This window comes from Bactrocera dorsalis, chromosome 5 (assembly GCF_023373825.1).
Source record: "Bactrocera dorsalis isolate Fly_Bdor chromosome 5, ASM2337382v1, whole genome shotgun sequence".
NCBI lineage: Eukaryota > Metazoa > Arthropoda > Insecta > Diptera > Tephritidae > Bactrocera > Bactrocera dorsalis.
The window spans coordinates 70,607,748-70,631,240 of NC_064307.1; the positions used below are offsets into that span (position 1 = coordinate 70,607,748).

At 33.3% G+C, this 23,493-nt stretch overlaps 2 protein-coding genes across 9 annotated transcripts in view; one reads left to right on the plus strand and one right to left on the minus strand.

Moving 5' to 3' along the window:
• Positions 1-5,846: 5,846 nt before the first annotated feature.
• On the minus strand, positions 5,847-6,832 carry LOC105227171 (C-type lectin 37Db). Its single transcript, XM_011206388.3, has 3 exons — positions 6,674-6,832; positions 6,541-6,611; positions 5,847-6,481 (listed from the first exon to the last, which is right to left on the minus strand). Exons 1-3 carry the CDS (start codon positions 6,753-6,755, stop codon positions 6,005-6,007), a joined length of 630 nt encoding a protein of 209 aa, XP_011204690.2. The 5' UTR covers positions 6,756-6,832; the 3' UTR covers positions 5,847-6,004.
• Positions 6,833-14,879: 8,047 nt separating this feature from the next.
• Positions 14,880-23,493, plus strand: part of LOC105229482 (CUGBP Elav-like family member 4) — an 823,207-nt gene continuing 814,593 nt past the window's right edge. For 5 of the 8 annotated variants that reach the window (XM_049458189.1, XM_049458194.1, XM_049458192.1 and 2 more), the window contains exon 1: positions 14,881-15,379. The gene's annotated coding sequence lies outside the window, so the exon portion shown is untranslated. Of the gene's footprint in view, positions 15,380-23,493 lie in introns of all 8 variants that reach the window. The other 3 variants (XM_049458193.1, XM_049458200.1, XM_049458190.1) reach the window with 2 other exon arrangements.

Here is a 23,493-nt window from a genome sequence, read left to right on the forward strand (position 1 = left end):
GGTGCAGGTTCGACAGCGAACATTCGTTAGATTTTGTGTAGGGAATTCACCTCACGTCTACAGAAGTCACGCTGTAAAATGTTTACATTTTTAACAGTTCTCCATATATTCAACAAAGAATATGAAGAGAAACAAATATATGTCGAAGCAGAAAATATGAAGAGACTCGCAACGAAGAAATTCGTTTTGCTTGTTTATTTTTTGTTTCATTTTGACACCGAAAAATGTGTACAAAATACATTATGTTCTCTGTCTCTCATACGCAAGAATATGAAGAGACATAAATATATGTATGCATGAATATGAATATGAAGACATATGTAAACATATGCATGCATTGAATATGAATATGAAGACATAAACATATGCCTGCTGCTCCTTATGATCTCCCAACTTTGTGATATTTTCATGCTTCAATTTTTCAACTTAGGAATCGCAATGTATGCAAATATATGTTTTGAGTTTTGCCATCGGCAATGGAATATTGACATGTAAACATAATTATGATATGAGTATAATTTTGTATGAATGCATGCATAGTAATATTTAGTCAATTTGGACTTGCATATTTAATAATTTTCTTTGATTTTTACATAATATACCATACTAATAAATATTTTTGTATTATATTTCCTACTAATAGAAATTAAATTTATCACAACAATATACATATATGTACATACATCATATTATCTTATGTCTCTGCACATGCTCATATCATAATCTTATTATCTGCTCATATGACTGCATGTATACGCATGTGCGCGTTCAGAAATTCATATCATGATTTTATCACTTACATATCAATATATTACATGTGCGCGCATTGATCTGTATGTTCATATATTCATATATACTTATATGTGCATATATTTGGACACACTTGCGAACAAATAATGCACAAGCATACAAACACACATATGCGTACACATGTGAATATGTCACCAACAAAAAATTGAAGCATTGTTCTATAAAAACAACAACTGCTCAAATAGAAGAAGCATCACAAGTCAATATGGCAGCCGAATTGGCGAAGCCCAAATGTAGTAAATTCTACAACAAAAACGATTTCATTCATAAACGCAGGCGCATATGCCACAAGCGACCGCGCTTCATTCATATAAACAGACGCCGTAACATCTCCCCGAGCATGCCTTTGCCTACAAGCGTCTTCTCGCGACGATGGCAAAAGCTAAAAATCATAAATTGAACATCTTTCTGATGCTTCTTCACAGAAAGAAGTGACAAAAGTGGCAACAACGGAGTTGTCGATTTATAATATTCTAACATATTTTTCCTTAGCTCGCAAAAATCAGCGTCGATATGTATGCAAGTTCATACATATGCATACATATTTACGCTAGTTCGTAGGCGAAGCTGTTACAGCGGCAAGGGAAGCGGTAACAATCGGCAATCGTTTGTTAGTTTCTTTCGCGTCTCGTCGCGTCAGTGCTTCGACAGATTGATGTGCTGAACACATAGAACTCGATAGACTGCAAGCGCCATCTGAATCTGATATTGAAATACACACATTCTTATGGACACAGTTATTTAGACAGCTGCACAACTACACAACTGTGTCCATATGAACGTGTATATTTTAATATTTGACAGATGTCGCTTGCGGTCATCCCCGCTCAATGTGTTCAGCATTTGACCCTTTGACAAAACGCCATTGGTTGACCGTGAAGACGGAGATGCGAAAGATGCGTGCGACACTTGTTGTTATGAATGCATGTACATATGTATGTGGCTCGTATTTGTGTTCGTAAACATACAGGCAAATGTGCCAAAGAAATAATATACATATGTACATATGCATGTGTCATAGAAATTCTTTTGGTACAAATGTGGAAATGATAACGAAATAATGCGAATATGCATATTTCATGAAGGTCATCAATTTTCTTTGAAGAAATGAAGATCATTTTGCACATCTTCACTTTGTAATAGTCGAAATAAATATTAAATAATTTAAAAATTAAAAAATAAAAATAAAGAGAAATAAAATTAAAATAATTTTTCCTTATTTTTCCTGATTTTGTAAAAAAAATTAAAATTTTTACCATTTTTCGGAAAAAAATTGTTCATTTGATACAAAATAATCACGCATATGTATGTGACAATGGTTCATTAATTCAATATAAGCATGCATATGTGAAAATCACGCATATGTGACAATCGTTCACATAATACAACATAAGCACTCAGAGAATGCTTTTGTATATTTTGTATATTTTTCTACGAAGCAAATTCTCTTTATTTATTTTCAGGCATTTACATATATTTCTGCCAAAGAACATGCTCATTTCTGCTAAATAGCAGCGAGAATGGTGAATTCCCTACCCAAAATCTATCAGCTCTGTTAGCCGCGCAATCGAACCATCATACAGATTTCGATTTGCACCTTCTCTATATTCTACGTTCTCTGGCTCAGCTGTTTACAAAAGTACATAGGAACGAGACGAAATGAAGACGGAAAATGGAAGAGGCATTCAAAGATATTCACTGCTAAAAACAACTACGACATCTGTTGGCAGCTAGAAGGATCTTTATTAATACAGTGGCCGCCAAATCTTTTAAATTTTATACATGCTTCGGAAAGCTTGTACAATGTACATACATACATACATATGTACATATGTATCTATATTTAAAATAAAAATTAAATTTTAATTTAAAATAAATGTGTAATACCTTGCCATTAAAAGGCATATTTCTGCATGATTATATTATTCAATTATTACTTTAATATTTTATAAGCACTTACCGCATTTTATTTTACTTCGTTTCGCATTGTCTGCAATAATTCATATACTTCCCTATTCTAAACTACTTTCCCTACTTCTAATACTTTAATTACATTAATATTACATATTATGCACAGCCACTGGCAGAGCTCTGCTTGCGCCGACGCTCACTAACACTTTATTTACATTTACATTTACATTACATTTTAAGCACAACCACTGGTAGAACTCTGCTTGCGTCGACGCGCATTAACACTTTACGTTAACATAACATTTTATACACAACCATTGGCAGAGCTCTGCTTGCGCCGACGCACAGCGCCCAGCGCACAGGTTTGGCACTCACTAATTTTCACTTTCACTTTTACTACACATATAACAACGCCCGATTACTTTTTTTACTTGAAAACGATTAAATTCACGAACTTCAACCTAATTCTACTAAAAACTCCTTAATTGCAGTTTTAATTCCTAAACTAATTTCACTTTTCACGGAGCTGCTGCAAGTACTACTTACACGAATGCGGTATAAAGCAACGACTATTCGAAATGGCGGCGGAAATTAAGAACGGCCAATGATAATCGAGCTTCTGACGTCTACAGATACTGTAGGAGATCGCCTGCAACTACAGGGCTCACAAATATGACTAACAGATGGCGCGTAAATTACTCTTTGAAAATATCTATTGCACAGGTGTTAAGATATTTGTTTATTAAGAGCTAAAACTTTCAAAGTTGGATAAGTTTTGACTCAAAAAAATGATTTTTAATTATATGATAATAATTTTAAACATATAAAAAAAGAAGTATCTGTGAGATATTGTAGTAGATCACCTAAAAGTACAGGGTTCACAAATACTTTTGAACTACAAAGTTATGTCAGAGATATGAATATTCTAATTATATGCCAGAACTTTGAAACTTATAAAAATACTGACTTTTTAATTAGTTTGTCTTAAGAAAATTGTTTTTAACGGAATATATTATATTTTTCTGTCTAATGGTTAGAAATATTATTTTATGTCATGATCTTGAAACTGCCCAACAGATGGCGCACATATTAATCTTTGAAATTATATAATGCACAGATGTTATTATATTTGTTTATTAAGAGCGGAAACATTCAAAGTTGGTTAATATTTTGCTGACACAAATTATTTTTAATTATCTAATAACAATTTTAAATATGTAAACGATTTTGGTTAAATTGTAGTAGTGCTGTTAGTAGTAGAATCGGTTTTTGACAGCTCGAATATGATTGGTCTTTTTTGACATCCGCCGCCATTTCAAATATACATTTCCTAGTAGTTCGCGTGCGTCGGTGGAATTTGCAGCAGCTCCGTGAAAAGTGCAATTATTTTAGTTATTACTGCTGCAATTTATGGTGTTTTTTAGTAAAATTAGGTAACAGTTAGGGCAGTTCGGAATTTTAATCGTTTAACAGTGAAAAGTGTGATCGGGCGTTATTAGTTGTATATTATATGTATTTATTGTGATTTGTGGTAGTAGGAGCAAGCGGCGGATTGCCAGAAGGTGTATATAAAATGTGTTTCAGATGTCGGTAGGAGCACCTATACGGAGAGCAGAGCGTGCTTTCGAGCATAAAGTGAGGTAAGTCCTGTTAAAAAATATCAAAATTAGGAAATTATATTAAAATGCAGCGTAGGCCCTGCTCCAAGCCAATGTGTGTATCTGCGTATATGTGTATAAATGTGTATGTGAATAGCTACGCTCATAACTACTTGCGCTTGCAAAAGTTTAATAGTTGCGCAGCCACTGCATTGCTGTAAGATCTTTCTAGCTGCCAATAGATGTCGCTGGTACGCTCAAGAGTGAATATCATCAGTTGCCTCCTCCTATTTCCGCCGCCATTATTTATAGTTCCTTTTAGCTAAGCGTCCGCGTAGTGAGAAATTGCATTAGCAGAGCATATTCTCTCTTAACAACAGCATATACTCTCATGATGGCAGGTAATAGCGCTTACACATTTTCAGAGCTGCGCAGTCACACTATTGCTGTTACTGTTCATTAACATTTTCTGTTAGACTATCGTCGTTCATTAACATTTCTGATAATAAGACTACTTGCTTACAGGAGAAAACAGTAGTGGCTATGATATTAGGAAACTAAAAAAAATATAAATTAATTAAAAAAAAAAACAAAAAGTAAAAAAAATTAAAAAATAAATAAAACATAGTGAAAAGTAAATATATGTGTATGTTTACATTAAAATGTTTTTTTTTTGTATTGTTTTTTAATAAATATAATTGTTAATGGTTTAAAAACTAAAGTATTGATTTGGTGCTGGTAAAACCATAGGTGGCTTGCTACGCTTAATATTTATCGTTATATTTAAGTTCATATTGTTAATTGATAAATCTCGTGGTAGTGCTATTTATCAAATAATAATTCGCGACATTATTCTCGAATCAAATATGTGGCAAAGCCTTTCCTATTTTTCCAGTTTTCTGTAATTCTGTTTTCAGCTGATAAAATATTATTAATATGAAGAATAATATAAAATTTTAATTCAAATTTACAATTTATTTCGAATTATTCTAAATTTTCAATTAAGTGGCAACACGTTTCATATTTTTTTCCAAAATATATTTTTTATATTCAAAAATAATTGTAATTCATTTTTATTTTTTTAATTAAAAATATGGGGCAACCCCTTATAAAAATTCTCTAGTTTCCTGTTATTCTGTTTGTGGCTGATCAAATATTATACATATGTATGTTTATCTAAAAACTTATATAAAATTATAATTTATAAATTATTTTGAATATTTAATATTTCTTAATTAAAATAGGTGGCAATACTTAATTTTTTTTTGTTTTAAGTAAATCTGCTTGCTGTTGATCAATATATAATACTAAACCTACAATTTATAATATATTTCAAATTTTCATATGTATATTCATAAATAGTGGCAACACTTCAAACAATATTATTTGTAAAAATATATTTCTTTGAACAGATATATTTAAAATTATTAAATTCTTAATTTTAATTACAATTTCTTAATTAAAAATATATGGCAACCCTTTTCCATTTTTCTAATTTTATTTATTTCTAAGTGATCAGTGTCTATGTATGGCAGACTAATATAAAATTATATATAAATACATACATACATATGTGCATATATAATCACACTTTGAAAGAGCGCCATATCTCCCTCGCTCTCTGTGCTTTTAGTTGGCGCCCTGCTCATTTGAAGATGAAACAAATGATAGGCGCCGTTCATACACTATGATGTGGGGCACAACAAGGGTTGCGAGCATGACTTACAACTTCGGGCAGTTTGCGCAAAAGCCTCAACTAAGCCACTTAGTATACAATTATCATTTTGATGCATCAACGAATTCTGCCCACTGCAATGCCTGTTACGTTCGCGATACTTGCAAATCGCGAGAAGCTCTGTGTCACAGTTGTTATCATTCATTAAAAGTATTTTGTTGTACAAATAAAGATCAAGGCAATCTTCATTATAGCCCCAATTGTTAGGATTATTCGATGACCATTTAGTGAAGATCAAAGGTCGGCCAGTGGTGTGTGAGACGAATTTGCCTTCCCTTGCCAAATCGTTGCCGTCAAACCAAAGTCGCGATTCTATTTTTCTGGCTGAAATGTAATTTTGCAGTGCCAGCATTTCTGCAGACGAATCAATATTTGCCAACTCGCCACCATAAGAGCGGCAGTAGTAAGAAGACGCGAACCAGTTCATCTATGCGAAGCGATATTTTTAATTAAAAAAATAATAATTGCTCTATAGAGCACACTTACTTTTAAGGACTCGTTTATAAAGTAATACTTGCTGCCGATTTTTATGAAGGGATGCATATTCTCCGCGTTTTCTGAAAGTATTTTATTCGAATACAAACAATATAAAATAACAATAATAAATCTTAGCTCTTACCATCATTATTAGGGGGAGAACCAACCGCGAAAACGCCATAGATGTTTAGAAATATAAAAATAATTTGTAACAGATTTACCATCTTAGCGATAATGCTTTTACTTAAGCTGCGATTCTGACTTATTCCGACAACGTTCTCTATCTCACTGTTGTGTACCAGCGTAAGTGTCTTATAAATAAATCAATTAAAAAAAAAAATCAAAAAAAAGTAAAGAGATAACACCAAAAGTAAAAACAGCGATAGGCATGTCATATTTCGTTTAATGCACTAACAAGTGCATCTCGATTATACAGGGTGATACATCTGCTAGTTTGGTAAAACACTAGAAAAATTGATTGTAACTAAACTGGAATAATAAAAAACAAGTAAGTTTAGGGTACACCCGACCATTTTATACTCTTGCAACTTGTAAAGGTCAAAGACCAGAGAGTTCCTTCAGATACATAAAGCTTGATAGTTACATATATGAAGCCTGTTCGAAATTCCGATTCAACCCATTTGTAGCACACAAACATACTATTATAAGGAAAATATTCTCTCTGAATTTCAATTATATATCTCACACATCGACCGATATTTTTGATAAAAATTAAACTATAAGCACATATTCAGTACCTAAGCGCTTGAAACCAAAACCAAAACTGTGCTTCGATTTACACAATTTATTAGATGTTATTTTAATATGCACTCTGCCAAGTTTTATCCTGATATATTAATTCGGTGTTGATTTTTGCTATATGGGAAGTAGGCGAGGTTGTCGTCCGTTTTCGTTCATTTTCACACTGTAACATAAACATATCAAAACAATGCACATACCAAATTTTAATGAAATTGGTAGAGAGGGCCTTAAGATATGTCATTTATTTATATATAATCCTATATCTGTCTCGATTAGTTTTAGGTGAACAAAATTATTATACTCTGTAGCAACATGTTGCAAAAGTATAAACGCGAAGCAATCACTCTTCGTTAACATTTATGTTAACAAATTATGTGGAGTTGCTGTTATAATCCTGGGTAAACATCAAAGCAATGTAATTTGTTCGCTTTATGTTACTGCAAACCCGCCGAGTGATCGCCTGTAATTTCGATACAGTATGTACAACAGTGTAGGAATATTACATATTTGCGCATGCAAATGCAGCTGTTGTCTTACGAAGCAGGGAAGCAGCAGTGCAGAAAATTATAAATGTAGCTGAATGACAGAATGTTAATACAATTTCATTCGTGTTCGTTAACATTCTCTGCTTGATAGTCGTGTGTTAGTAAGTGCGCGTCGGTACGCGATCGCGATTAAAGTTTGTGAAAAAGTAAAAAAAAATATTAATTTAGTGGAGTTTTTTGTGTTTTATTTAAAAAATATTGGAATTTGTGAATGTAAAGTGATAAGGGTGTGTGAATTAATTGAAGTGAAAGTGTGCAAATGCAATTCAGCAAAGCAGTGCACAATGTGTTGGTTCGGCAAACATGTCTCAGCATGCTTGCGTAAAAAAATGTGTTTTAAGTCGAAGATTGCCAACTGCGAGTTATGAATGCAGCAAATATAAAATAATAAAGCGATGTGTAGTGAGAAATTTATTAATATTACTTATAATAAATTGTTTATATTGCTCGATTATAGAGTTTAAAATGCCCCACGTTCGTTTAATTGAAAGAATTTAAATAACTGCAGGCCATAAGAGGAAAGGCTGAGCACGTATGTATATAGTATGTATATATGTACATCCATTTTATATTAAAACAGTTTATAAAAAATTATGATACGTTTTTTTATTGAATAAAAAAATTACAATAAAGCATATTCTTATTTTTCTAAGCAGTAAATATTTTATTATAAAAGAATTCATTTAGTTTATATACACTACAACTCCGTTCTTAAATTTATACTATAAATTTAAAAAGCGTATTCAAATTACTTCATTTGCAACTACTAAATCCTAAATTACATACTTTCTAACCTTTTTTATACTTTCTTACATTATTTTTGTGCTCCTGTAAACAACTTCAAGACATTATATTTGGCTTATTATGCCATTTAGGCTTGTTATTTTTTATGATTACCGCTTTTAGGGGTTAAACATGCCTTTTAAGCAGGCTCTTATGTTGATATCCTGCTCTATTAACTATAAATGGTTGTTGTGTGCTTATACGTGGCTGATTTGTGTGTGTTAAGATGTGAAAAATTCGCAGCTTGTTATATAATTTACTCCCCATCTTGGCTATTTTGGTTCGCGTGCGTGTTTATGATTGCTACTTAATTTTGTGTTTGCAACACTTTCGCCACCAAAAGCGTTTTCGGCGCACAGTTTAGCATAAATGTGTGTTTGTGTGGGTTTGTAGGTAGAAAAATTGTATATCCACTGTAAGTACATATATTATAAGAAATTGCTTCATTTGTTAGGTTGATGCAAGTGAATATGTTTCTTAAATTTCTGTGTTCTAACAGTGGGCGTTTTTGTAGAGTTTTTTTTTCAAATGTTGACTTAATGGTTGTGTAAGTAAGTCACTTACATATATGATAGAGGTTTGAATAATGTTGTTTTAACTAAGATAGCCATTTTTATTTGGACTTCGGTTATAAGAATATGATTATTTCAGAAAGTTTCTTTAAAACATTTACTTCTAGTTCTTTGTATAACGTTTCCATATAAAAAATATTTTATTTTCTTCTGAGTTATGAAAAAATTGCGGTCCATATTTTTCGTAAAAGAAATTTTTCCGAAAATAAATAGCTGATATTTTTAAATTTATTCATTAAATCTTTATTAAACAAGATCTTAGGGACATGCACATTTCAGTAAGAAATCTAATGGCCCTCAAAACCATTTTTATTTGGATTTCCGGTATAGTAAATGATGTTTTCTGGAGGAAGTTTCTTTCAAAAATTTACATCTAGTTCTTTGTATAACTTTTGCTTACCAAAAAAATATTTTATATTCTTAAAAACTCTATCGCATCGTATATGAAAAATCTTTTTTATAAATAAGGCTGCTGGGTCGTGAAAAAATTGTATTTTTTTAAGAATACTAAGATTTTCAAATGAGAAATTTACTCAATAAAAAAATATTTTTTTTATAAATTCTTTGATTTGTGTAAAAAAAATTTTTAGGGACTAAACATCTGAAAATTAGTAGCGAACTTTCTATTTTATAAAAAATTTCGTGAAAACTTTGTGTCTATAATTCTTGTAAGAAGAAATTTCCCAGAACTTAAATTTTTAAGATTTTGTTTGAGAAATTTATTCCAGGGAAAAATGTTTTTAGATTATATTTCTATTAATTTACACAATAAATTATTATCAGTATGTCCTTAGCATGCATATTTTAGCATTATTTCACCCCACTGCCACTATGAGCACCACTCATACCTTTGCCCTCACACCTCTCTGCATTTATTTCGTTTATTTAATTTAATAATCAATTTGCAGTTAATTGTTTTGCGTGAAATTTCTGACATTAATGTAAGCGCCGCGTGACAGTTCACCTTTGAGAATTCCACATAATTGAGCGTACGTGTGTATATCTCTCTCGCGCTCCTTGTACGCGTATGTTTGTGTAGGTGTCCACGCATTTGAATGAGCGGCGAATCGCGTGCGTGCGTGAGTTGGTTGATTTTCGGCGCACAAAATAAAAGTGTTATTATTACGACACTTGCGGGAATTTGGAGGGTGTGGGTGGTGTGTACGTTACTTGGCGGTAGTTGCGAAAGCGGAAATGTTAATTAAAAGGAAATTATATTTTAATCGCTGTAGTTGGACAACTTTTTTCGGTGCAGCTATGAATTAGTGGCTTTTTGTATGTATTTATTGTTGTAATATTTATGTGGCAATGCGCGTGCATTGTTATAATTAAGTTTACATGCTTTGATTAAGCCGCAGACAGTTCGTGTAATTGCTTTATGATTTCTGTGCTGTTGGGTGCTTGTGTGTGTTTGATTGGGTGGTGCTGTTGCTGCTTTTGAAGTGGAAATATTAATTAAATATAGCAGTTGAGTCTGCTATAATAACTTTTATGCTAGTGTAGAAATTTAATATGTAGTAAGTATGTGCATTTGTTTAGTTACATTTTTTGAAGCATATACGGGGTTTTCAATGTAATTTTGTGTAGTAGTTTGATCTGAACAATTTCTTCAGAAAATGCTGTTGCTTTGAAGAATCACATTACGATATTATGATTGATATGCTTTGAGCAATAATCCATGCCAAAGTCCGTGGATATATTTTGTTTATTAAAAAAGTTTTTCATACAAAAACTAGATTTGGACCGATCAGTTTGTATGGCACTTATATGCTATAGTTGTTCGATATGAAGAATTTGTTCAGAGATTGTAGCGCTGCGTTTGATAACAGTTTGTGGCAAATCTCGTGATGTCTTTACGACAAATCAAAAATTTTTTCATTGAAGTACTATATTTTGAGCGATCAGTTTGCATGGCAGCTATATGTTATAGTTGTCCGATTATAATAATTTCTTCGGAGATTGCGCCGTTGATTTAAACAATAATCCATGCCGAATTTCGTGAAGATCTTTTGTCAAATTTAAGACTTTTCCATACAAAAAATAGACTTTTAGCGATATGTTTGTATGGCAGCTATATGTTATAGCAGTCCAATATCGCCAGTTTTAACAAATAAGCAGCATCTTAGTGAGAAAAGGATGTGTGCAAAATTGTATGTCGATATCTCTAAAACTTGATGCTCTCGTATAAGATCTCCAAGATTTTCTTCTGCCTTTTGCAAAATTCTGTTTGCTTCTTCGAACTTAATAATGATTAGTTTAATTAATATTAAAAATATTTAAACAGTGTGTTAATCTAATTGAAATGAATGAGACATGGAGTATTTTGACCAAAAAAATGTAAAAATGTTGCGTGTAAGCTGCAACCAACTTTAACTGCGTGTTGCAGGGTTTAATCACGTCTTGGGCCAGTTGCTACATTTTTTAACGAAATTGCCTATTAGTACCAACCTGGAAATATAAAAAAAAATTAACGAAATTTATCTTCAAATCCACTAAAAGCAAATTTACTGATTTTTGATTTTTTGCCTTAAGAAATTCAATATTTTGTCAAGGTTTTAGCTTTTTTTTAAATAAATGTACATATAAGTTTTTTCAGAAATTTCAAGTTTTTCAAATTCGGTTCAATTTCGATATATTGAAGAAAAATATCAATTGAAAATATTATCTTCGCAGCCAGTTTATTTAATTTTCTTCTAATATATAGCTATATACTTACTATGCCGAGCGTAATTCTCGTAACAGACATGTTGTTAATGCAAGCGTAGCACGTGCTGTTGTTGTCTTGTTGCGCATTACATAAGCTGCATTGTATATGCTTACCAGCCTCTACATTAACATACATAGTATATAAACTTGCCATTTATTAGTTTTTGTTTTCATAGCTACATATTTACTTGGTTTAGCAGCAGTTACACAGCATCGCTTTGCTTCGCTATGTATTATATACAGTTATTTTGTTGTTTTTTGTTATTTTTGAAATTTTCACAACTTTTTGCAGTTTTTTTTGTATTTGCAATTTTTCAAAGCTTTTTGCATTTGTTGTTGCAGTTGCAATATTTTACAACTTTTTGCATTTGTTGTTGTTGTCATTCTTCATAACGTTTTGCATTTGTTGTTGTTTCTTATTACAGCATTTGCGCTTCTACCATTTGTGCTTTTTATTTGCTTGCCTTTTCATGTTGCTTCGTGTTTTTGGCAATCTTTCAAATACACTTCGTGTTTAGGATTTCGCCTTGGTCGCTTTTGGCCGCTTCCAATATAGTTTCAGTTATGTTTTTACTTTTCCGTTTTTTTGTTTTGTTTTTTATGCCTGCTTTCTAATTGGACTTGTTGTTGCTGTTGTTAGTATTGCGGTCGTTGCATTTTACTGCTGCTGCGCCGTCGTGGCGCTGTTGTTGTCGTCGTTCTCGCTGATTCGTAGGCCTATGTGCCGATTGCCAGTCAGCCAGTTAGGCCCTGCTGCCACCACTTTCAACCTGCAAGCTGGTGCTTGCGCTGCATCTCGTGCTTCTCGCGTTGTTTTTATGTTGTTTTTGTTTGTGTGTTTTCACCTTCTTTGCCGTCTTCTTCGTCTCTGGTTGTGTGCGCTTCTAGAAATCGTTGCATCCACCTCTTTTGCTTTACTCCTCACTCTCTCTATATTTTTTTTTGTATGACTCTCACTCTCCATCTCTTTCTTTCTTTCCGCGAATGTTGTGTTGTTTGCTTGCGCACATTCATTCGCCATCGTCATATTTTAGGTTTCCTTTTTGCTACACATACTCGTACATATCCACGAATCTGTATGTGTGTGTGCTACTAACACTAATACTAATTCTAATTGCCAGTTGTTGTGTGTTGTTATTATTGTGCCAATAGTTTGCTTTGTTGTTGCTGCATTCTTTTTTATTCATATTCCTCTGCTCATCATCCACCCACCAACACATACCTACACACATACCGTTTCCACAGCCCATTCATCATATCCTGTTTTCCTTTATGTTTTTTAGCGAATTTCCCTTGCTTTCTCCCATTCACCGCATGCATCGCTATTTATGTCGTTTAACTCGTTAACTCCGTCGCTTAGCTCGTTTTCTGTGTGCAAGTGCTATGCCTTTGTTTAATTTGTGTCGCTGTTGTTGTTTTAATATCCAATATCTGTATTCTTATATGATTTGAATTTCCACAATCCGCTTCTTTATACGGCCTGTTTCTACGTTGACGGTGTGCGTTACACTGCCAGCGAGATTGTAGCGAAAATTCGCAACTCCTGTCCGAGCAGCAAGCGTCGGCTTGTGTGGGTGGGCGCGTCGTCAACGCAGCTGCTAATAGAATGTCCTTGTTGTTGTGAGTGGAGTGCACTGACGTTTGTGTTGGCAGTCTCTTTTTGGTTGTGTATGAGAGAGGGAGTGTGTGTTATTAGAGAGAGAAATTGCTTTTTCTGAGAGCTTTTATTTGCGGTTTCTTGTTTAAAGTGTGTAAGAATTCCTCCACAGGATGGCTCAATAAAGTCAATGTGATCGAAGTGAAGGTATTTAAAGTAAGAAATTAAAGTTACTTTTTATATATTACTTGAGATAAATGTAGACTGTATTTTTTGCATAAGATTCTCGTTCATGAATCAAATAAAAATATATTATAAGGAACTTCAGATCATAAATGTCTGCTCTTACACAGCCATTCTAATCCGGTACAAATTTATTGGGTCCTTAGTTTTAATAGGTTTAGATGAAGTGGCGTACCAGATCGCAGATTTTATTTCTTCATGAATGATGAACAATGAGATCTAGCATATTTACTCGATGTTTTATATATTAAAGGAAATTAGGATATCGTTGAACTATTGTTTAAGGAAAACTAAGAGATTCGGGAATCTAGTACAAGAAAAAATCATAAGTTGACCAGCCTAAACCCATTTGGAAACGGTTCATCTTGGATGCTGCTTTGGGAAAACTTTTCCTTAACTTGCTGAGTAATTCCTTTGGAGTATGCCAGTCGTAATAATACAATTACTAAAAGAACTACAGTAAATCTAAAAACACTAAATGGCACTTGAGCAATACGAAAAAGAATGGCAAAGCATGCTCAAGCAAATGTGCACAACGAGCTTTTCTGTGACGTCACTTCAAACACGTGAAGTTCAGAGAAACAGCGAAAGAGAGCAAGATTGAGAGAAACATACATAAAATTCCTGCGAGAGCCAAGTACTCACCAATACCTCGCATACCCGTTACCACATTTTCGCATCATATTTCAACACCTTGCTGCCAGGAGCACACAAAAAGCTACGACGCCGACAGAGGCAGCGACGTTAGCAGCATTTTCACTATACTTCGAATATCGAATCGCGCTTGCTAGAAAAGTTTGAACACGCTTTAAATGAAATACGCAGTATTGACAGCATTGAAAACGTCGGCGGCGTAAGTAGGCAGCGGTGCCGCCAACAGCGCAGTGCGGCAGAGAACGATGCCGTGCCGAAGCCACAGTCGTATCGTGTGTTGTTGGCGAAATACAATGCGATGCAACACAACACAAATAGCGGCACACATATACTCACGGCATGGCAAACAGGACATATACAAACTCCCACACACAGACACACATACAAGCATACTCACACATATACAAGTGTAGTTGGTCATGCGGCGCACACCGTCGTGGAGGCCCAAAAGGCAGGCGCCAACTTAGCGCACTTTCGCTGGCCGCTTGCGATGACAGTTGTGTGGCTGAAGCCGCTGTAAACGCATTCCCTTGGCAAGACGGATACACGTTCGTTGTTCGTTGAAATTTTTCTATTGTGTCGTATTGTGTCTTATTATCGTTCGTCGTTGTCGTTTCGTCCTTTGTGTCATTTGCATTTAAAGTGCGCAAATATTTAAGGAAATTGCATTAGCTCATGAATTTCGTCAACTAGCCTGTAGCTAGTGACCATAAATATAATTAGTTACTTAGTAAAGCTATTAAAGCGAAGCATAGAAAAGTATTTAAAGTCGAAAGTTTGCCGAAAGTAGTCTTAAAGCTGTGAGCAGTTTGTTTATTTCGGTGCACTTTGCAACTCGTACGGTACGTAGACGTCGCGTCGCTGCTACTCGTGCGTTATCCTTTCATTTGCCGGTAATTTTTCACACGTGTTTCAGTAAGTGATTGCTTTAAGTGGGCTTTAAAGCTTAATGAAATTAACACATTATTACGTACTACTAACAAAAGGTGTGTAAAGTTGGTGTTAAAGGTTGAAAAATAATGAAATTGAATGAAGTGTATTGAAATGGTTGTACTTGTGCACGAAAATTGCCTGTTGGTTTCCTATAAAAATTTATAAAAATGTAATTTATGTAAAAAAAGACAAAAAAAATGTTTTGCAGAAATACATTATTTGCCAAAATTAGTAAAAGTTATTAAAGAAAAACTTGTAAAAAAAGAAAAAATAATATGCTAAATTTAACAAAACTTATTTAACAAAAAAATTTAAAAAAATAGAGAAAAGAATAATTATCAGCAGTAATAAAAGTTTTTCTGAGATTAAAAAAACTAAAAAAAAAATAAAAATTATTTTTCCAAAATTAAAAAAAAGAAATATTTTGCTAAAATGAACAAATATAATTTTTCTGAAATTAACAATTATATTTTTTCTGAAATTAACAAAAATATTTTATTTTTTATAAAATTTCTAATTAGTAAACAACCTTTCCAATTGTGTAATTTTTTGTGTGCTGCGAAGCACACATTAGTCAACTTTAGTGGAAAAATTTTACTAACTTAAGCCACTTTCTTGCTACAAATTTCGTTATGCATCTCAATATTTACTTAAAATTGTGGAATTTGCAGTTTTATATTAAAATAACTGCTTAAGTGTATGTCTGTTATTACATTCTTTTCCCACCAAACAAGTTTCGCAATTCTTGATAAAAGGACAGTTTCAAAGTAGTTTATATTTAATGAAAATAATTTCATTCAAATTTTAGCTTACTTGCCATAAAAAATAAAAAGAAAAATATATTTTAAATATGAAAAATAGATAAAATAGCTCTTGAAATAAAATCTTATAATAAACCGCTTACCAGTTGCATATAAATATATTTTCTTTGATACTTTATATACGATTTTTGAAAACAGTTTATATTTAAACAAAATATAATTATTCAATTTTTTCCTATTCTCAAAAAAAAATGTTAAAAAATACAAAATTAAAACAAAAAAAATTAACTTTTAACTAAAAAACATCTTTCACCCCGAAAAAATGGTGAAAATATTTTTCGAAAAAATACTAAAAAGCTCACTAATGCGCATCAAAACATATTTTCTTTTATGCTTTGTATGTGGTTTTTAGAAAAGTTTATTTTTAAACAAAATAATAGTATTACATTTTTTGTCTTACATTCTCTAAAAATATTGTTAAAATATACAAAATTAAAACCAAAGAAAATATTATTTTCACTTTTAACTAAGCGAAAATATTTTTTAACAGTTAATAAACCACTGACTAGTTGCTGCTAATTACGTTTTCTTTGATGCTTTATATAAAGGTTTCAAAAAAATGCATTTCTAAAAGAAGTAATGTTATAAATTCCTAATAATAAACAAAAAGCCAAAACTTAAACTCTAAACTTAAAAAAAAAGTAAAAAGAAAAAACAAAATCTTAACCTCAAAACAAAAAAAAACAATACAAAATAATAATAAACAGCTTTCCAATTGCTTTACAATATAATTGTTTGGAAATATTTTTGAATCTGCAAACAAAGTATTAATGAACAATTAAATATAATTAAAATAATTTATTTAATTTTATTATTATATATGCCATAACTCTAAAAATATTCGCTACTAACAAAAGTGTTTTAAAAAATCGAAAAAATATATTACTCTTGACAAACACAAAGCTTCCTTACAAGAACTGTGCTCTCTCAGTTTGTATGGTAGCTATATGCTATAATTACTCTATCTGAACCATTTTATCGGAGCTCAAACCGTTATCTTGGGCAATAACCCTTGCCTAAATTGGTGAAGATATCTCGTCAGCTATTCCGATGGGTCAGTTTGTATGACCGCTATATGCTATGGTGAGTCGATCTGAATAATTTCTTTGGAGATCGCAGCGCTGCTTTAACCAATAACCCAGGCAAAATTTCGTGAAAATATCTCCTAAAATGAAAAAGTTTTCCATACAAGTACTTTATTCCGATCGTTCAGTATGTATGGTAATCAGTTTCTTGGCGAGAAAAGTGGGGAAAGTAGGGTAAAATAGGGTAAAATTTCAGAACGGTATCTCAAAAACTCAGAGTCTGGTTCAGATATATACTTTCAGGCGCATGGAAGAACATGGACAAGGACTTTTTTCGCAAATATATTTTGTAAATGCGGATTTTTTCTTTTTTTTTAGTTTATTAATGTTAGATGCATTTTTCTCAAAACACTTTTTCAAAGTTCGTGTTCACTGTCGTTTCAAAAGTGCTTCACAGATTCATTTCAAACTTTGTACTCATTTTGGACATATAAAATATTTCCCACCTAAACGATGTATTTTTTTTAAATTGAGAGTGTTTTTTACCCAGAAAATGGCGAAATTTTTTGGTGGAAACAACAGTTTTTACTTTAAATAGTCGCCAAAAATTTGTTTCATGAAAAAATAAATTATCAGAGAACTCTGAGGGGAAATTTTGTTAAAATTTGACTAATTTGTCTTAGTCTTTTATTTACGAATAACTTCCAACCGAGTTATGGTGAATACCGCAAATTGCTACTGGCTTATGCTGCAATAGTTCTGCGTGAAAAAATTACCCTAGATTGTCAAAAGTGTGCTCAATAATATACAAAGGTTCGAATAAAATTACTCAATCCATATTTAAGAAATAAGTTCGTAAAAAAAGTTGTTTTTACCTTAAAAACCTTATACACAGCCCTCTCCTAATTCACAACGACACCCTTAGCCCCGACATATTGATAAATGATAATGTATTTAGTCAGTATGACATGACCTTTTCAATGCCTTCGTATGTCGAAAATGATTTTTTCTTTAAGTTTTAGATTAAATATAATGATTAGGTTTTCCTTAGAAAATGAAGCAAAAATCTTAGTGTAGGGTTATTAAGGGTCGTAAATCATTAGCACCAGTCCATCGATGCATTTTTCGTCTTCACATTTGATGTACTCTTTCTATATATCTTATATTGAGTATATTGATCTGACTAGAATTTTAGGCGACTGCTTGGCAAAAAAAATTAAAATTTGAGTTCAAATTATTTATATACTTGTCTTATATTTTCAAAATAAAAATTTATTTTTATTAAATAAATTCGATTTTTATTTTTTAATTATTAAATTATTTTTTATTGCATTATTTAATTTTTATTTAATCAAAATAAAGTTTTAAGCAAGTCTCAGAATTGTATTCAAAATAGAGCTGAAAGCTTAAAACTCTTATCCAAGTAGGTTAAATAATATCTAGCTTTAAATTTAGTGCATAAAAAATAATTAATTAAATTTAGTTTTCTGTCTACTGATTAATACAATCACGGTGATATATTTTCTGAAATTCAATCCTTCTAACTTTACAAAAGGAATTCAAAACTCATTTAGTTCCCTAGGGACATTTGGGATCAACTTTTTTGTTTCTCTATTGAATAGGATTAATGAAATTAAATTAAAATTTTTTAATAAAATTTAATGTCGGAAAAAATCGGTTCAACATTGTTTAGAGATCTTATTTTAAGCCTCCAACTTACTAAGATATTTAGAATATTAAATAAAGAAACACCACACTCGCTTAAAATTAAAAAAAAGCTGCAAACTCAAAACACACACACACACACCCACGACCTTGCGCAACGTGTAAATTGCCATTAATCCGCTAAAGTAGTATCATTTGCTACAAAGCAGCAATACAAAAACAACAAACCTAAGTGTGAAATAAAAAAAATCGAAATAGCAGCGCACAGCTGACAATCATTACCGTGCAATCCTTTTGTAGATGTCAACGCCACAAAAACACACACACGCACATACAAAGGCATATATGCCAACTACACCACTTCCGTCCGCACAATTTTTGCACATTAAAATCACCTCCATCTTTCGTGCGTCGCTTTTCGCATTTTATGTTCTTCCTCCTGCCTCTCATTAACCGTTACTTCCTTCATTATCATTATTGCCATTATTTCCTTCATTATTTTCATCATTTGTTTGGCATTTCGCACGTTTCGTGCGTTCGCCATGTGCTCGCTCGCTTCCAGCAGATTTTTAAAGTGAATTATTGAATGCGATTTGTCACAGTTTTCTCGGGCAAAAGGACAAGCGTTGCGAATCTTATTTTGCGCTCAGCAATGAAAAAAACGGTAAAATGTAGCTAAAATGAATGTTGAAATATAAATCACAAACAACGAAAGGCTATGTGTGGAAGAAATGCGAAAGTGGTGAAAAGTGTTGGTGCAAATTTGGAAAATAGTGAAAGAAATTTAGAATTGGAAAAGCAATATAGAAGCGATTTAGCAAAATATGCAATGTCCGGAAGTCATATGAGTATGTATGTATGTGCTATTATATAGATAAGCGTCATAATTTGGCTTTTCAATTTATTTTCGAGAAAAATGTGCGTAATATTGGAATTATATCATTTTAAGGGTTCGTAAAGAGGTTAGGTTAAATGGCTCATCCGTGTAGGCAGCGCTTAGGCGGTTATAGCCGAGATTTAACAGCGCACCATTCGTTCTTCCTCCTTTTCATTGGTTGGCGCCAATTGAAGATTACAATTGTATCTAAGTTCTTCTCCACCTGGGTTTTCCAACGGAGTGGTGGCTTCTTCTGCTTCCTCCGGCGGGTACTGTGTCGAATACTCACAGAGCTGGAATGTTTTCATCCATTCGGAAGATGTGAACAAGCCAGTGCGGCTGTCTCCTAATTCCCTGTAATTTAACAATGTCGTCGTATATCTCGTACAGCTCATTGTTCCACCGACTGAAGTATTCGTCGTTACCAATGTGCACAGGCACATAAGTATTCCGCAAAATCTTTCTCTCGAAATCTCCTGAAGCCGACTCATCAGATGTTGTCATTGTCCATGCTTTTGCACCATATAGCAGGAAGGAGATGATGAGTGACTTGTAGAATTGGGTCTTTGTTCGCCGAGAGTGGATTTGGCTTCTGAATTGCCTAATCGAGTCATTTCCGAAGAGTGGCTTTGCTTCCCATAACTGTAATAACGCAAAAAGGAGTAGCGCTAGATGGATCGAAATTTGAGGGATGCACTGCAGCCCGCCTGCGCCTTCTTCATTGAACCCAGCCAAAGCTCCTGGATTAAAGGTTTAATGTGTTCTCACACCGGATTTAATTGTCCGATAGTTTGACCCCTTCATCTTGCGGTTGCGGGGCAAACCCGAAGTATATAACCTGGTGTCTCCGCTCTTAGGTCCTAGAGACGGAACGGAACGGTACCTTAATTTAGGCAGATAATACCGCAGTCTGTTGCGACCTTCATAAAATTCGGAAAACTGCTTTAATTTATTACTGGGAAGAGCGATTACTTTCTTGAACCAAAAACAGCCACGACTGTCGAAGGCCATAAACTTGTTGTCAGTAATACTTGCTACTGCTCCTTTCGTAAAGTTTGAGGGATTGCCGCGAAGAATGGTTCCACTCCTATCGAACTGACTGTCGCAACTTTCGTAGTATTCAGCCGATATCAACAGTCCTTCTTTATATTTAGAACTTCCGGAGTGAGAGAGAGAGAGAGATTTCGAGATCATGATAAGATCAATGTTCAGTATGCCACCATTTGTAGAAAGCTTGTTTTACTTTTTTTTTGGCTGAGCAATGGTTTCGGTTTTGTCATTGTAACATATCGGTTAGGTGAAAAGCTCAAAGTTAATTATATGTATATTATTTTAAAATTAATACACATATGCCCTAATGGTCTCTAAAAACAGCTTTATGCTTCAAGATGTTCAAAAGCACTGTTAAAGCTTTCGAATTAGTTTTAGTAAATATTGAAATTTGTTTTCATTACGAAAACGCTTTTTTTCTCCACAAAACTAACCACATTTCCTGGTTATTACAATCAACTAACAATTTACCTAACAATTTGTAAGCACCGACAGCTGTTAATGAGACTTTCGTGCCGCACATGATTTGTGATTAATTTCCGAAAATAACCCTTAGGCCTACCACAAACACTGCAATGAATGCCAACGTTTGTGATATTAGGCATATGGAATATCATTAAAGAAATTAACATAATTTCTTGGGGAATATAATAAACAAAAGTAATGGAAATTATTATATTTAGTACTTGTTTATTGTTACAAGGTGTGAGGAGGGCAGTGAAATTGATTGCTGTACATTACTCTTTATTAAATAGCAAATTAACTGGAATTATGTGATAAGGAGCACTTAACTAAGAAAATATATGTTCAGTATCATTTTATTGCTAATTAATTCGAATCAATTATTTTTGTGATTGCTGAATTTAATTACAATAAATTGACCACTTTTATAGTGATATAGATATAGATTCGGTTTTTGAGACTTTTGGTTCAAACATTTAATGAAAATCGAAAAATTAAAAATTAGTTGCTATATCAGAATACCTTGAGAAGGTCATCAATATATATAAACGGTGCTCCATTTCGAGGTTCCCTTCTTAAAAAAAAACTCTATTATCATTCGAAAGAACATTTTGAACATTTTGAATAAGAACAAATTGTGAATTTATCTGCTCACCGAAGTGTTCTCTCATAAAAATCCATCGATTGATGCGATGTGTGGGAAGTGGCGCCGTTTTGTTGAAACCGAATGTCACCAAGATCACCAGCTTCAATTTCAGGCATCAAATAGTCGGATATAATGGTGCGATAAAGGTCGCTATTGACGGTTACGTTCTTACCGGTCACTTTTGAGGAAATATGGACCTAAGTCCGAGTTGCTGCGAACGGCGACGGTTGCCACCAAAAATTGCTATTGAAAAGAGTACCTCGGCGTGGATCACTCGTTAATAGCTGTAAGTCTGTAAATACTACTCCCGAGCCTATGTGGTTAGTTCTTAACCTCATTAACTCAGTTTTATCTAAAGAGGCTCCTAGCTGGGTCAACTTCCATACTAATTGTAGGCTTTCCGCATATATATACATAACTTTACGCCTTAAAGCACCAAAAGCAAACCCTGTTGCCCTACAACAACACTAATTTCGAATACGTCTACATTCAGCCCTCCAAAATAAATGGCAAAACTAAAAATAGAAGGCGAAATTATATTAAAAATAGCGTGTTCTCAATTTCCCAACACAGTGTTACCGAAAGTTAAGGCAACTAATCCGCCGCGTCGCGTTGCAGCATCAATTTTGGACCGAAACTAAAACCTGTTGTCACTAAGCGAACTAAGCCTTTGGCAAGGCATTGACGCGACAGCAACAAAAACAAAAAAAAAAACATAAAACTTAGACAAAAAGACAGTACAACAACAACAGTAGCACAAACTACAGCCACAACAAGTGCAAAAATGCCATGCGAGTTAACTGCATTTGAAACTTACAGCTGTTGTCCCCGAAAAGAAAATCCATAAAATTTCGCTACGCTACGGCAACTTTTTCAATGCGCGCCTGCCAGCAGCGCGTTGCAGCGCCGTTGCACTGAGTTTAGCTGACTTGCAACGCGTCATGATTATCGATTTACTAGCAACAAAATAGAGAAATGAACTAAAGTGATGTGAAAATGCATATAGAAAGCACGCGCACACACACATGTAAAGCGCATATATTTTGTAATATACATACATATATATATTTGTATATATTTCTAAATAATTTTATATGTATTTATGTGAATTTAGTATATAAAAGCAAGCAGCAGAAGAAGCTGAAAAAAACAAATGCAAAATAAATCTTTGAAAAACACGTGAATGAAGCAGGCAGTCTTGTTGTCATTGTTGTTGGTGTGTGCAGCGAGGGCAACGACGCTGCTGGCCGCCACGTTGATGACGACGCGCGGAACGGATGCCATGCAGACGTGCGAAAATCACCGCGAGTAGCATGCGAAAATTGCATTTAGTGGGTGTGAAGCATGGCGCTGATGTAAGAGGGTTGAGAGCGGTGTAGTGGCAAGGAGTTGGCCAACGCAAAGGCAATTTGATGTCGTTGGCATCCAAGTGTGGCGCACATATAACGCTTACATATTAGTATTTGACTTACATATGTATATACATATATGTATGTATAAATACATATGTATAGTTAATGTGTGAATTTATGAATTTCCTTATGTGTTGACATACTTTTCCGGCATTAGTAGCGGTTTAAGGGTTGTTGGGTTTAATTAATTAAATTCCTGGTAAATTTTT

Excerpts from the sequence above, each read along its gene's own strand:
- LOC105227171 (XM_011206388.3), bottom strand. The coding sequence starts at position 6,755 with ATGGTAAATCTGTTACAAATTATTTTTATATTTCTAAACATCTATGGC. Across the intron at positions 6,612-6,673 it reads TTCTCCCCCTAATAATGATG|AAAACGCGGAGAATATGCAT; the intron begins GTAAGAGCTAAG and ends AAATACTTTCAG. Across the intron at positions 6,482-6,540 it reads TTATAAACGAGTCCTTAAAA|ATGAACTGGTTCGCGTCTTC; the intron begins GTAAGTGTGCTC and ends CGCTTCGCATAG.